This window comes from Malaclemys terrapin, chromosome 8 (genome assembly GCF_027887155.1).
Source record: "Malaclemys terrapin pileata isolate rMalTer1 chromosome 8, rMalTer1.hap1, whole genome shotgun sequence".
NCBI lineage: Eukaryota > Metazoa > Chordata > Testudines > Emydidae > Malaclemys > Malaclemys terrapin.
Window position 1 is genome coordinate 14,255,280 of NC_071512.1, and position 16,269 is coordinate 14,271,548.

Sequence of the window (16,269 nt, forward strand, 5' to 3'; positions counted from 1 at the left end):
ATGACTCAGGTACATATAGGCTGATTATCCTGACATCGATCCTGAGCAAAATCTTGGAAAGGTTAATAGGGGATGTAATCAGTAAAGAATGAAAGGATGGTAGCATAATTAATGCCAAACTTCTTGGCTATGTTCCTTAATTAAAATAAATGTAATATAGACTGAAAGTACATGTTGGCTTTCTGTGAGTGTAAAACGTAACACTGAGGAATCTGTAGTTGATTCAGATGTGTAATTTAAGATGAGAGAGAACATATGGATTGGATGACACATTCTGGCAAATTTGTTTTTTTCATAGAGACCTGTATGTTCTTGATTTGTTCATTGAAAAAAAGGCACTATTGTTCTGACTCCGGAAAAATTGAACTAGCTTTTTTTTTCTCTACAACAGGATCATTGACATCCAGCAGGGCTGGACCTAGGCTTCACTGGACTGGCTTCATCTGTTTGGGGCCCTATGTGAAGTACATCTGATGGGGTGTCACCTCAAGTCTGCTTGAGAGCCCTCATCTCCCCACAGCCACACATACACTTGTTTAAGAGGCTCCAAGGCCTCTTCTCCTGAGATAGACCTAGTCAGGGAAAGCTTCTATCTTAAGTTGTTCCTTCTGCTCCCTTCATCATTTTTGTTGCTCTCCTCTGAACTTCCTCCAATCTGTCAGTATCTGTCAGGCAATTTGGAGAAATTAACACCCTTATCTAGATCAGTTGCACCAGAGCTGCTGAGGTGGTGGCTAACTATACAGAGTATTGCTTTTAATTAGGCCACCCAAGAGTGTATTTACTGTAAGAGACCATAGCTGCACATCCTGCACTGTATGACTGCATGCACAGAATTATTTTAAAGGTGAATTGAAAGGCTCTTTGTTTGCCATGGCCTGAATGTAGGCCCTCGGTTTCTGCATCTCTTCTGGATCACTAATAACAAAGTAGAGTTTGAGGCGTATGTGATGTCAGCTGCTGTAGCACAGCAAGCACAAAATTCTTGGGTCACATAGATGAAAGACACTAATTTTCAAATACTGTAATTTGCTTAAAAACATATTTAATTTAAATTAACACGTCTCTTTAATGTTTGGGGTTTTTAAATAGATTTTTGTATCACATTTCAATTCAGCCTTACTGCTATACCCTGCCCTGTTCTCAAGGACTAGCAATGCATGCAAGTGCTAGCCAGGCCCGCAGTGTGCTGTTGCCCAGAGGAATGACAAAGCACGTACATCCCCTTAGCCTGCACTGAGGAATCCTGCCTTGTCCAGCAGGGAGGGATCCTGTTGAAGAGAACAGTCTGGACAGCATTTCTGTTCCACTTCACTGTTCTTGGGTCATAAATTCATATGCATATAGGCATAGCCTTATCATTTCACTGCTTGGAATTCTTATGAGCCAGTTGAGTGCTACTTGAATCCAAGTTTTTATGTTAGATTATTACATTTTGATCAGAAAAGTAATGTAACAGAGCACCCCAATGATATTTAGCTAGGTAAATTTAATTTTACTAACTTTTGCAACAATTTTTTTGAATTCTTTGACACTGTAATATTAAGAGAGTGTACATGCACACAAAAATTGGAATGAGACTGAATAATTTTAAACTTTATTGTTTTAAGCACAAGTTCTGAAAAAATACTATGCATTCCCAATAGTTAATTCTATTAAACAAGCGTACACATTTGGTTATTTTATTATTGTTTGTTTTAAAACAACAGTGAGCTGAAACCATTACAGAAAGGATACTGTATGGCCATCTTCAGAGAAATTTGAAACAACAAGTTCATTGAAGATTGCGAACATTTATCTCAGGTGCCAATATTCCTTTGCTCACTGTTTTGTTTTCTGTATGTTTAGTATAGGCACACATTCTGAATGACTAGTTTCTGATCATGTGGACAGAGTGTTGGAATAAGATTTTATAAAAGATTTTATTGTAAGTCAATGCACAAGAATGTTTTATGAGCAATTTTGAGAAATGTGACAGTTTAGTTCTTTACAAAAGTTTACATAGATGCCTTTTATATTTTTGATATACATGCTAATATACCAAAACTGAAAAATCTTTCATTACAGTTAAGATGCCTTTTTACACATATTTATAAGTCACAGATTTTAATCCCTTCACTTCAGTTGAAAATCGAATAAGCAACACTTAGGAAAATGTCTGATTTATTTGTGTGTTTGTTGCAGTTATGTTTTTTAAATGTGTAACAAAATAGTATACTAAAGTGAAGGGGTTAAAGAGGCTCTGATGTCTCATGGAAAACATTCTATTTAGGAACAGTTCCACTTAGGTACAATTTTCTGGTGTTCTCCCCTCACTGTTGAATGTTAAAGGCTTTTGCTTAAAGACAGGAATGAAATCCTGGCTTCACTGAAGTCGGTGTTAAAACTCCTGTTGGTTTCAGTGGGGCCAGAATTTCATCTGGGATCTTATTCCTTAAAAATTAATCTCCTCTTGTTAATTCCTCATTTTAAGATACAATGATCTGTGTGACATCATAATTATAGCAACTAATTGAGATTCACAGACATTCCCTTGGCCCAAATTACTGCTGGTGTAATGCATAATTTCACTGGAGTCAGTGGAGTTGTGCCCATTTACATCAGTAATAATTTTTTAATTAAGCCGCATGGGCCCGATAGTGCTTTAGTTCTTTAGTACCTTCTCCAAAATGAATGCTGAGTGCCCTCAATTTCCAAACAGGAGCAAAGACAGCTTAGCAACTGACAGTAGATACTCTGCTTCTTGCAGGAATGGAACCCTAGGAAAAGAGGAACAGGAGAACTCCAAAAAGCAACGAAGATCCTGTTTTCATATATCTGTTCCCTTATAATAACAGAACAAGAGAAATGCAGAATTTAGATAGAATTGCTCCTCAAAATGTTTTTTAAAGTTTTCTGTGAGACATCAACACATCTTTAAGTGGTCTGTTGTCATGCAAAAATAGTATATTCTTTCTGAGTTTACATTCATCTTATAGTAATTTATTTACATATAGATCACAAGATTGTGCTTTTCACACATGGAAAAGAAATTAACGCAATTTGTTTCATTCTAGAAGAATTATTAAAGACAACTTACTTTGTTATATGCAGCAAAATCATACCCAAGGCAGTAATGACACTGGACCTTACTATTGCTGAGATAGTAGCAATTGCATAATGTACTGTAAAAGCATACTTTAGCAGCAAAGGAATTACCACTTCTTCTCTATAATGTACACTATAGAATCGAATATTTTACCCTGAACATTTGCCTTTCAGTACCACATTACTTAATTACACATATTGCCAGTCCTGTAAGGTTAGGACTCAATGCTGTGCGAGTTCTATCGTGTATCTTCTTTGTTTCTTTGATGGTTTCTGGGGCAGGGGAGGTATGTTGGCTATGCAATATACTGAGTGAAGAACATCATATATATATATGCATCATTCTCTCAAGGGGATTGGGCTTGAAGGTATGTTTGGATCTGGTTTTCTCATATGAGCACAGGAGGCAATCTTTTCAGTGGACATAGGATCAGGCCCAAGGAAACTCTTTTTCGACTATATAAAGGGGAAGAGCACATCATATTATGAAGGAAAATGAATTGTAGAACTACCTCAACATACTAGTCTACTCAAGGTGATGCCATCTTTGGGGGACCGGACAGTCGGCACACCACAGGGGCCCTATTCTGATCTCACCCTGATTTCACAGCAGTGTAACTCCATTGACTTCAGTGGAGTTACTACTTTTTCTTCTCTCTGGTTTGTATAAGAATCAGCCCCTATACCTTCAAGTGATAAGATGAAAATACTTATTTTTAAGCCACCCAGAGTAGAAATGCTTTGGGAGAAGAGCAGTACATACTATCATTTATTTGATGGCACTTGAGTTTTGAAGGGGAATTCTCAAATAAGACAAAGATACACAACACTCTGTGTAAATTATTACCCTGAGATACTATAAAGAGGTCATAGGGGAACTCAAACCTAATGAATACTGGGATTTTCCTTGCAATGGCCACAATAAATATTTTCACTTAAGGAAAAACCAAAACGTGCAAAAGGAAGACAGGTGTGCCAGATATTTAAGGAACGCATGTTAGTGCTTATCATGTTAAAGAACATATTTAGGCACATTCATTTGAGGGTTTAATCCCTTCTAATGTTTCCAAGGTTAATGAGGCTGAGAGTGATCTGCAGAGGAAGTTCTAATTACGCAAGATAAAATTACCGGAGGGGATGAGGATGGCTTTAGTTCATGTACCCAGGGTTTTCCCCAAGATTTAAAACTTCACACACTTTTGGGATATGACTGTAGAAAAATATTCATTTGAGCCAATTCTTTCCAAATTTTACATCATCTTGGTGTGGTCATGTACATATTTTCTTCTTCCAACTCCTACTCCCACTCCCTCTAGTATTAAAATTAACAAGCATGTGAGCCATAAATAAATTCAAAGTAGGATCCTCTGGACAGGTCAGGTGGACTGAATCATTTTAGAAGAAAAGGCAAGTAAATTAAATTCATGCTGTAGAGAACGGTCAGTGGAAAATAGCTTCTTTTACACATCTGTTTATTTAAGGAACTAGTTACTGGTTCCTAAAATAGATCATATTTGCTTAAAGGAGAAAAAAGGTATTGCATCTGATGCTCTGATGCCTTGCACTGTGGATAGTCATTTATATCAGTGTAACATGAGTGTAAAACACTACCAGATCACAATGGTAGTGTTTTACACCAATTTTGTACTGATGGAAATGACTACACAAGATGCAGGGCAATGAAGAATCAGGCCCATAGAATGCACATTTGATAAATCAAATAAACACGTGCTGTACAAGCAAGATTATGTAACAGACGCAGTCTCCTGTGTATTTTTAGCTGTTTGTTCTGAAATGACTTTAATAAAACAGACTCTGCATAAAACTAGCTCATTAGTTCAATTTATTTCATTTCTTTTAAAGCATGCAATGGAATTTCAGAGGGAAGGTATAGATTAATAGTTTAACTTAGGCTTTTTAGTATGAAAACTAATGATGGACTCCAGTCTCAGACAGAAAAATAAGTTTGTATTCACAGCCCTAGCAAACCAGGTTATCTAGCAGCCTCATGCTAGTGTGTGGATTGGTATAACTAATAGCAGTTATTAAAAAAATAAGTTAGGGCCCTGTTTAGCTGGAAGAAGCCACCAAGGCTGTTCACTCATGGAGTGTCTTCAAGTTCCTTGAATTGTTTAGGCCTGCAGCTTTTAACACCATGCTGTTTGAGCATGTAGTTCCAGAGTCTGCTCCTATTCCACTGGGGAGATATTGCCTTTCTAGTGGCTTCCCCTTTGCCACAGTGAAGGCTAAGCTTTATCCAGACCAACTGCTTTATATGGTAATTGGGATCATGGAATTGTATTAGAGCTTTGCAAATGTCCAAAATACAGGGAAGGGTCCTTCTTTGATAGATCTTGATTCAGTCAAGGAAACATTTTAAATTGGTTGTAGCACAAAGATCAATCTTTCCCTAGCTGAAAGCTCAATTTTGAAGACCCATCAGAAAGAAAAAGAAAGAAACCTGTGCCCCCTCCCACTAGGGTTACCACTTTTGAAACGCAAAAAAACCCAGTACCTTCCCTCCACCCCCCACCCCAACCCCCAACCACAAGGTAACTTGATCAGTTGGCAAGAGCAATCAGGACAAATGCCCACTTTTGCAAAAGAGCGGAATGCGATGTGGAGGAACATGTGTGAGGGAAAGGGAGGCGAGTAGAGATGCCAGCCCCGTACAGGGGGGAGGTAGGGCTGGGGAGGGGGAAGGAAGCTTTCCAGCATGCAGAGATCTGGCAGGGTTCTAGCGACTGGGCAACAACCTTGTGGAGGAGGGCAGGGTTCAGGTGACCAGCAACAGCCTTGCATGGGGAGGGTAGTGGGGAGTGGCAGGCTTCCAGTGACTGGCAACAGCCTTGTGCCGGGGAGTGGGGTGGGGTGGCAGTTCGGGCGAGCAGCTGGGGGTATCCCATTTTCCCCTTGGGAAATATGGTCACCCTAGAGATAACACATGTGAAGTTATCACTCTCGCATGACTCAAACCCTCTCTCACACACGTGTGCTGCGCTTGCATGTTGCTTCTGTTTTTTTAAACACGTTTGAGCAGTTATCGCTTAAACTGCAGAAGTGGGAATACGGCAGCATCTTTAGCTGGACACAGACTTTTGACATTAGATATCCAAGTGTATTATGATCATAATGCAAATCCTTAGGCCCACGTTAAAAAAGACAACCTGGCAGACTAAATTATTTTTCTGGTAATTCCATAAAAAAAAAAACAGGGCAGCCAAATACCAGCCAGGTGGTAACCTTACCTCCCATCCTGCCATCTCACAATGGTGGTGGGAAGGAAAACCGTCGAGGAAGCTGCCCCTCAGCAACATGGGCACTCAGGAGTAACACCTCCAGCAACACAAGGGAGGCCCTTCATCGTTGCGCTACAGCAATGGGGATGTGATGCCACCATTTCTAGCAAGTAAATTTTTTACTGAACATTTTGTTCACCATTATAGTTCATACATTGGGCCAGAGCTCCATTCCTCTACCTGCAGCTGTGCCAGGGAGTTAATCTGACTGGACTGCACAGCACTACCAGCATGTAAAGCAATAAATTAAGAATCAGGAGTGTACAGGATGGTGAGGGCTCATTAGTCACTAGTTCTCCTCCTCTTGTGAAGCTTTTTATTTTGTAGCTCCCACAGAAAGCTGATCCTGAGTAGATCAGTCTGCCACAGAGCCACCAGTCTTTCCACAGCCTTCCCAGCTCGTGCATTTATGAACCCATGGGCATATTATGCTGAATCAGCATCTCAAGGAAGATCTATCTGCCATGCTATAAACTGAGTTCAGATGCACTGAAAAAAGAAATACAGGGAATTCTGTAACTTCCTAAAATATTTTTGCAATTACAAAGTGGTATTAATCTGGGTTTTTCCATTAGGCCTAATATGCTGATGGGTATATTACATACAGATGAAATCAGGAGATTTTATTCCTCGTTCTCTGTTAGTCAGATCATCGATGATTACATAAAGTCAATGGAATTTGTCTTGCAGAGTATAAAAGCTGTCACTTAAAAAAAAAAAAAAGACCAAAGATCTAGCTTGAAGTTCTAGGTTAGGGAAAACAGACTTAGTTGTGATTTTAATTATCAGCCTTTGAATGTTTGAGGTAGACCACATTATTGAATTATGCAGGATTTTAGTCACTAATCTATAATGCTATATACAATCATATCAACAGATATATCACATACCTTTTTCCTGATGTGTAATCAATAGTATTTGGGGGCATTAATAATAATATAACCTTCCATGATATACTTTAAGATGTGCTGGAATTTATGTATCTTTATATGGATATGTAGTGTAGTTTTCAGTAGTCTCCTACAGCATACATACTGTAAAAAATTAAGGTACTACAGCTGATGAAAAAGGAAAATTACTGTTATATCAGCGGTGAGGTCTTGGAACAACAAAAGGTTCAGACACAAGGTCAGGTGCTTATTCATTTCAACTGTGTCATTCTGGCTCTGTACTTTTGAGTATGTACTTCAATATTGCTACGAAGTCCATTATTCAGAAGAATTTTCCTGCCGCTTCATATGGAGACACTTGAATAAAGCTCTTCTATTTGTTTTTTGAAGTAATCTCTTAGCTCTCGTCTCCTAGCCTTTAGTGTTGGTGTCAGCAAGCCATTTTGTATTGAGAACATATCAGAGTGGATGTAAATGGTTTTGACCTGAAATAGAAAATGAATATATTTATGGCAAGACTAAACTATCATCATCCACTGTTAATTAGTACTAATCAAAACTCCTGAAATCGTAACTATCCTGCTTAGGTTATCAGCAAAAATGACTTTGCTGCGTCCATCTTCAATCCTACTGGTTGTCTGTCCATATCATAAAGCATCCACACACTCTTCTTGTTTAATGGAACTCTCAGGACTGATATAATATTTGTGTTGCAGGTTGGAATTAAGAAGCACTAACAGAGTGGAGTGGTGAAGTTTGAACACCACCTGTCTATACTACCGCTGTATCTCACCACTTCTCAATCAGTCCCTCATACTTTTATTAGCATCATCTTCTCCCTGCACCATAAACCTTTGTCCACATGCTCCCCCCAAAATATTACCCCCGTCCCTAAAAGAAATACAAATCCAATCTGCTGTGCTTTTGTTCCACTGTGTGGTGTGCAATGGAGCATATCCCCAAAAAACTCAAGAGTGGCTCAAGCAGAGGGGAAATGTGGCAATGCGTGAGCCACAAAATTTCCACATAGCTGAAGGGTCACAGAAGACGAGAGGGTGTCACAGAGTCAGGAGAAGGAGAAATCATACGAAGAGCAAAAAGTCTTCTGATCCAAAGTTAACATGATGATGATCATGCAAAAAAGGAATGATGTTTTAGTGACCAGTTACAGTGATAAAAACCACTCAGCCCAGGCAACTAGAATTTTACCAGGCTGCTCTTACTAATCCATGGTGTCTGAGCACAGCAGGAAGTTTGGTGGCACAGATGGAGTGGGTTGTGTTTCCATTATATTTATGGTGGTGCTGGTATGGGAGACAGTAGAAAACTACTCTGTATGGCTGGCCACAATCCACATGGTTCAGACAGGACTCCTTAGCCATCTTCTGCTTTTTTTGCCTATCACCAACCCACTTCACATTTTGACAGACTAGGAGTTGTAGGAAGTGTGGTTTAAGAATGACTTTTTTATTCCATGAAATCCTGTGGCTCTCTTTTCCCTGTGTGCATTTTATTCCCAGGACCACAAATAATTTCTTTATATACTGTGGCCAAGTGACTTTTAAAAGGGACTAGTGATTTGGAGTGCTGTAATTTTTGGGTGCTTAACTTGAGACGCACTAAGGGGGCATGATTTTGGAACACTCATTCTCTAAATTGTCTCTGAGTTGAGCACTCAAAAACTGCAGCACCTTTTGAAAGTCTTGAATTATATGTAATTATATACAAAATGTTTACATAAAAGAACAACATAGTGGTACAGCAATTATTTTTAAAGTTATTAAAATGGTAAACTTTGTGCATTAATGTTATAGATAGTTAAAAGATTATGAAAGAGTCTGATTAAAAGTACAAGACCCCTCAAATTAACACTGTCCTGTCTGGATCCAAGAAAAGAGTTGGAGGAAAATTAGACTGGGTGGCAAAGGGTTCTGCAGTGCAGCATAAGATATAGCCCCACACCAAAGGGAAGAGTTTCTGGTAAATTCACATCCACTTGTGACTGTCTTCTTAAAAAACAAACAAACCCCTATGACCAATATCCAGAATATATTGGCCTGGATCTACTACTCTTCAAAAGATTTTTATATATCAGAAATTCAGGTCTTTTCTGCTCAGAAGTGCTTTGGGGTTACTGCAGAACTAGTGAAATGGTGACATCACAAGAATCAAGGTCGTGAAAGTGGAGCAATTGTGAGGAGAAAGGATTTTTAATTAGACTTGTTTAAAAACTCTTGGGTTTGCTTGTTTTAGTTAATGCCTATTTAAATAGTCGTTAGACCAGAGACAGAGTGTGAGAATGACTCTATAGTTTAGGGCTTAGGGCACTCACCTGGAGGTGTGAGACCGAAGGTCATGTCTAATTATTTATACTCAGTGGAACAGCTTAAATAGGAGAGTATGAGAAAGACCTGCCCGAGAACATCCCATTGCTCAATGACTGGACCAATCTCCAAGACCCAAATTTAAATCCCTTCTCCACATCAGGTAGAGGGGTCAAATAGTGAATAGTTTTGGGTTGACTGAAACTACATTTTTTTGCAAATAAACTATTAGTCTGAAAAATTTCACCCAACTCTATCTATGGGGAAGGTGGACCCATGCAAAGGGACATCTCTGTATGGTCCATACTGGTCAGATAATCTGGCCCACTGTTAGGTGATAACAATCACATACTGCTTTACACATGAGGCTCTATACAATAGGCCCTTGTTTTCGAACTGCAATACATTCAGGTATTTCCATTTCATATTGTTTCTCCCTAGATTTTTAGCACTGCAGCAGAGTTCTCATAACCTCACAGTTTATTTAATACATGTCAGTAGAACTGGTGAGTTAAGGGTATTCATATTGTGAAGATTAGGGCAGGAACAACCCAGGGTAATTACTAGATAGCCAATTTCATGTATTATGATCCACGCTCCATGTGGAATTTCTTTGATCAGTTATGGAACTGTCAGAAAAATGGAGACAAGGAGATTTAAGGTTTCTGGAGCTTCTCCAAACTCTAACACAGTGGATTTTCATTGGACTTCTCAAGCAAAAACAAACAAATAAATGAAGCTTACTGGTGATGTTTAAATAATGTCTTAGATATTCACTTTTATATTAATATTGTTTTGATCTATATTACGGCTACCATGAAATACTGCATCAGTTTCAGAATTTTCCTGTTTGAATATTTGTAATTCTGTTGCAGAAAATATTTAGGCAAGCGTCAGAAAAGGATTAGTGCATGCTCTGAAAATAAACAGAGCAGCTGTATTTTCTAGGTCAGTTACATGAATGGTACTGTAATTACGGACCTGATCCTACTTTGCAACATTGCTTTCAATGAGAGTAAGATCAGGCTCCTAAAAATACTGTTCTTGACCTCTGGTGATTATATCAGGGATTATATAGGGCCTGTTCTTGTATTCCCTATGCACCCATAACTCCCACTGAATCTACTCTGACTCCTGCTGTGTGTAGAAATCAGGATCAGGGTCTGTAGTCCTTATTTAATCAAAAACGATAAAAATAATTTGTCAGTGGTATAGTGGTGCTTTCACAAAATTCCTACATGGAACCAAAATAATAATGAGGCTTTTATTACTGTGGACTTTTGTGGCAATATTCATGCATTCTTAAGGGGCCAAAGAGTTTAAGAAAGACACAAATGCAAGCTATAATTACTTTCAGAAACAACATAATCAGACATTTAGGCTTTATGTGATGCATACTAACAACTGCCTATTTATCGTAAAGGGGCGAGTTATCTGACCATAGGGAATAATGTTATCATACCTGCTCAAAAGAATGAAGTCCACCCTCCTTCCCTAGCCGCACCATATCTTCCATTATTGCTTGTGTCAGTTCCTGGGTTAGAACACATAATTTTCCGTTACCCTTCAAGAGACATCTTTACATCCAATTATATTATTCAGCAGGAAAATAAAGTTTACTGATCAAAGCACAAATACACTGTTGATTCTGGCAGTTCATACATCAGTTAGCAAATGTTGCTTTAAAAGAAATTCCTTTATAAATAGAAAATGAATGAATGCTTTAAAAATGAGTAATGTAATAATATTTTTATACAGCAGAAAATGAAGGCTAACGTTTTCAAACTTTGGTGGTTGAGGATAGACATTTAAAGCCTTAATCCTTCAAACTCTTGAACAAACTCTTAAGTGCCCGAATAGTCCCACTGACTTCAGTGGTATTCATGTGCTTTTAAAGTTAAGTGTGTGTGTAAATGGATTGTGGTTTAAATCATCTATGTTTCATGACAGTTGTAGGTGCTCAGTACTTCTTAAAAACCACTTTGCTTATTAAGGTGACTAAACACGAATATAAGTGCCTGACTTTAGCCACCAAAGTAGAATATTCTCACTTAAACTTTGCATCTTGCCATTATTTATAACAATTACTATTAATTTTTTAGTGGAGTTAAACATTAATAGGAGAGAAAAGGTGTTACCTTTCATACGAGTCTAAAAAGAGATTGCACAGGTTTAATTATAGAAAAAGAACTGTATGATATATATTCACAGAAACATTCAGAAGAGTGGTCATAATGACAGAGACAAATGATCCATCTAGTTCGGTATTCTGTCTATGACAGCAGGCGATGCTCAATGCTTGGGGAAAACAGGTGGAATATGCAGGTGTAAGATTACTGAAGACCTTGTCTTCTTACATATTTGGAAGGTGCCATTAGTACAGCTACTAAATAAGAATGATGTTAAGGAGCTTAAGGGCTTGGTTTGCCTATTCTCTTTTATGTGAGCATACCTTTATTTCAGTGCTATCATTTCCTAGCGCTGCATATTACAGATCACTGTTAAACATACACACATATGTATTTTTAAGGACACACCGTATTTTTACAGAGCTCTGCATATGTTCCCTCAAACCCTCTTTTCCTTGCCCAGCCTGGCATGACTTCAGAATCAGGTACAACAATTCCCACCAAGAAGGCCTGTATCAGAAAAAAATGTATCAGCCAAGGAAAGAACCATATTTAAAATATAATATTCCAGTACATAAATAATCTCTCTTAGTTTGCCGGGTTTAATCATTTCAATACAGCACTGTATTTGGCTAAAATTTCATGACTAAGTATTTGTGATGAACATTTCTTCTCCTCAGATAAAAGATCCGTAAAATGACAGTTAATATATTTGCCAGAAAAATATAATACATTGGCCCAGATTCTGAAATTTGAATTCTACTCTGGACCGAAGCTAACAAAGTTACTTTGCTTTTACGCTGGTATAAGTGGGAGCAGAACTTGGTCCATTTTGTTTATCACTATTCCACGCATGGATCTCTGACCATCCAGGGAAATCATATTGATGTCAAAGAGAAATATGTGTTTGGCTCCAGGGCATGATTAGTGGGTAAGGGTAGTTGTTATTGTGTCTGAAATTGTACCTGTTGGTATGCAAAACACCAACCATTGCATATGTAAACTGGATAGCTTACACATGCAGCTATCTCCACTGTGTGCACAAAAATCAGATTTTTCACACATAAAACTTTAATGAGCAGAATTTTGTGGGCAGAATTTCAGAAGCCACTTTTGAAAACATGTCCCAAACTATTCTGTTTTAATACAGAGAATAGTTCTGCCCACCTGCGTAAGCACTTGGCAGACAGACCTCTCATATGCAGGTCCTATGCAGGACACAAGTGATGAAGGGTCCTGCATTTGTCCTCCACTTGTGAATTAAAGTGCAGCACTAGCATATGCTCTGCTGTTCTCTATTTCTAAAAGTTGATGCCAGTAGTCTCAGCACCCCAGCAGCCTAATCTTTGTTGAGTTTTTTTGTAGGCATCATGGCACAGGAGATTTTTAAGGAGGGATTTGAAGGAGGATAATGAGGTAGCTTTAGAGGCTAGATTGTCACCCATTCCCCAAATTGTGTATAGTCACTCAAGTGGTTGGGGGCCTAACTGGCTATGAGCCAATTCCAGAATTGAGGAGGAGGATGGTGAGGGGTAGAAAGGTCACCTTTATTGACCCCTTGGTGGCAGGCACAGAACCTGTCAAGCAGACTGAAGTGTTAAATTTTACCTGTAAGCTGTCTCCATGCACATATATCTGGGCAATAGGCTCACTGCGGATGTAGATATTCTCAATCTTTTCAGGCGCAATATATTCCCCCTGAGCAAGTTTAAATATATGCTTTTTCCGATCAATAATTTTAAGTGTCCCAGTCTGTTGGGAAAGAGAGATGATGATTACCAAAATTGTTATCTGAATATACAGGCCCAGTCAACAATGTATTTTTTGACTCTACCTTTCATTAAAGAGCTAACAGTAAAACTGGGAGGAGGTGCACAATCCCCTGGCTACCAGTAAGAGTGGACCATCCAGGCAGAGCAAAGATCAGAGCAAGAGTGTCTGAACCCAGGAAACTGGCCCTACCCAAGGTTTATTGGTAGTGAACTGCCCAGCAGAAAAGGTTGAATTTAATCAGTCTTGCAGCCCTCACTTGGAAAAGAGATTTTCAGGATCAGGAGGACATTTTTGATAAATATAGTCTCTTAAACACAGGTTGTATTTTCAGCCCATCAGCCACGATAGAGTCTCTTTAAGGGTAATGTCCAAACTTCCGTTATAAACTCAACCATCATCACGCAGGGAAGGAAAGTGCTATTCTGGTAGTCAGAAGAACTGTTTAAAAATACCAAAAAATACTTCATGACCATTTTGTCCCAGGCCATCATGCTGCCCAGAAATTTTGCTTTTTGTGACATTTCTGCCAAATGCCCATTTATACATCGAAACCAACAAGTTTTTGATACACATCTTTCTTCTGAAAGACAGATTAAAATAAGAAATTTCATTTAAAAAAAAAAAAAAAAGTCTTTTCTCCCCTCACTTTTCAGTCTGAAAAAGTGCTCTGTGCACTTGCTTTTGTATGTATAAAACAGGGTCCAGAATAATGGTGTTTAAAAAACTCAAAAGATAATGAAAATGCTTTGGTATTCAGAGGTTTCCCAGTTTTGTTTTGAGTTCATCTTCCCACCTCTTGTTCCAGGTAGGATATTTTTTTCACCTGATAATCTAAAAAAAAAACATTTTTTAATGTAGATGTTGCTGTTTAGACAAATTCTTTATCAAATACTATTAGAGTTTAAATATGAAAAAAAATGGCAGAAAGTAGTAACTATTTTCAAAAGTGCTGAGAACTTGCAGTTGAATGGTATTTGAGAGCATTCAATACTTCTAAAAAAAATCAAGGTGTTTGGTCTTTAAACAAGTGAGTTGATTTCAGCATATCACTGTAGAGATGGCTCGATTTCCGAAGCAGTTGAACTGATCTCTGTCTCCCCAGTGTCATCTCTTCCAAAGATTAATTAAAGATTGAGTGATTGGCTTTGGATATTAAAATAGCTTCTGGGCAGAGGCAAATCTGCTTGATACCTTACATGAACTAATGAGATATCAAAGAAACTTTTCTTTATGCTTTGCTTCAAACTTGGGATGCTGAGGCATGAAGCTGACCTGTAACTGGGACCCAGGTGCATGGACTTGACTCTGAGGATGCACGAACTCCTGGAGGTTGACATAGGGTTATTCCACAAAAAAACACAGATTTGCTTGAAAATACAAGTGTACTACCTTAGAATAGGAATATACAATTTACACAAGAACTGAGAATCTGACCAGTACATACAGGTAACCATTTCCCAATGTCTCCAGTATGAAGCCATCCTTCTTTATCCAGAGCTTCAGCTGTCTTCTCACCATCTTTTAGATAACCTTTGAAAACATTGGGTCCTTTCACACATATCTGCAAAAGAGTCATGGTTGCTGACAAAGTCTCAAGCTTTTGTTGTGGAATCATACCAAAATGTTAATGGGTGGATTCTTTCCCATCTGAGTGCTCCAATAAAATAAAATATTTCAAATTGTTACCACCAACCATATATTGTTTAAATGAATGTAGGTGTAAGGGAGGAAAACAAGACTGTGCAAAACTTCGGTCAATTTGTGTGTGAAATTTTCTGGACTTTTCTTGTTTGTTTTTCTCAGCCCTAAAATTGTCTTTTGACAGTATTTCATGAGAACAGAAAAACTGACTGCTAATGCATGTGATATCACAACCTTCCACATATTTTTCATAAAGACAACAATTTTGCTGAAAGATGCAATCATTTTCACTAAAAATGAACTTGCTTTAGTGCAGATACTTTGCACTGAAAATTGGGCCATATTTTTCATTTACAGTGAAAATAGGAAAACACTTAGATTTTGAACATTTTGAATGTTGTTGTGAACATGTCACTCACCTCTAGTTAAAACCTAAATGCACTAGCAAGAATAAAGTGTCAAAGCTTTCAGGGTAAGCTGTGAACATAATTAGGGAGTACAGAGTACACCGTGGTGAATCATATCACTGCATGCTGTACATCCAGATGCTGGATGAAATCTTGGCCCCACTGAAGTCAATGGGAGTGTTACCATTGACTTCAGTGGAGATGGGATTTCACCCACTAGGTTCGTGAGCTAAACTGTACATATGGGGCATTGGGGACAGAACTCAGGACTAAAATATGAACCCTTTACCTCTGGAGCCTAAGGAATCCTCATTAGCTAAAAGGATTAAAAGTATTAGCGGGTATATGCTTTGAGAGACTCCAGCTGCTAATTTAGGCTTCAGTCCTGCATTGGGATCCACTAGCACAACTACGTGTGCCTGCAAAGAATCCTGCTCAAAATCAGTGGGATTCTGCAAGAATCCAGCCTATGTAGGCTCAGAGCCATAGACGCAAACACGGGAGCACGTTGACATTCTATGGTATTAAGCACTCGCCAGTAAATTACAGTGGGCTGAGGTTTTGTTGCTGAAGGAAAACTGGAAATGCAGAACTCTGGGATAATACGAAATTACACTTTATTTCTCTTTAACGTAGCGTGCGTGATATTATAGGTTATGAAATGGGCTGACAACCATTGACATTAAAGGGAAAATGTAAATATAATCCTCAGCTTTGAT

At 38.4% G+C, this 16,269-nt stretch overlaps 1 protein-coding gene across 6 annotated transcripts in view; it reads right to left on the reverse strand.

Annotated features, from left to right (window-relative positions):
• Positions 1–1,585: 1,585 nt before the first annotated feature.
• The window catches only part of ACSL6 (acyl-CoA synthetase long chain family member 6), a 107,601-nt gene continuing 92,917 nt past the window's right edge, over positions 1,586–16,269 (reverse strand). For 5 of the 6 annotated variants that reach the window (XM_054038236.1, XM_054038241.1, XM_054038237.1 and 2 more), the window contains 5 exons: positions 14,947–15,063; positions 13,338–13,481; positions 12,138–12,239; positions 11,063–11,134; positions 1,586–7,761 (listed from right to left, as the gene is read on the reverse strand). In XM_054038236.1, the coding sequence (XP_053894211.1) occupies positions 7,621–7,761; positions 11,063–11,134; positions 12,138–12,239; positions 13,338–13,481; positions 14,947–15,063 (576 nt within the window). In that variant the 3' untranslated portion in view covers positions 1,586–7,620. The remainder of the gene's footprint in view (positions 7,762–11,062; positions 11,135–12,137; positions 12,240–13,337; positions 13,482–14,946; positions 15,064–16,269) is intronic. The other variant, XM_054038240.1, reaches the window with a different exon arrangement.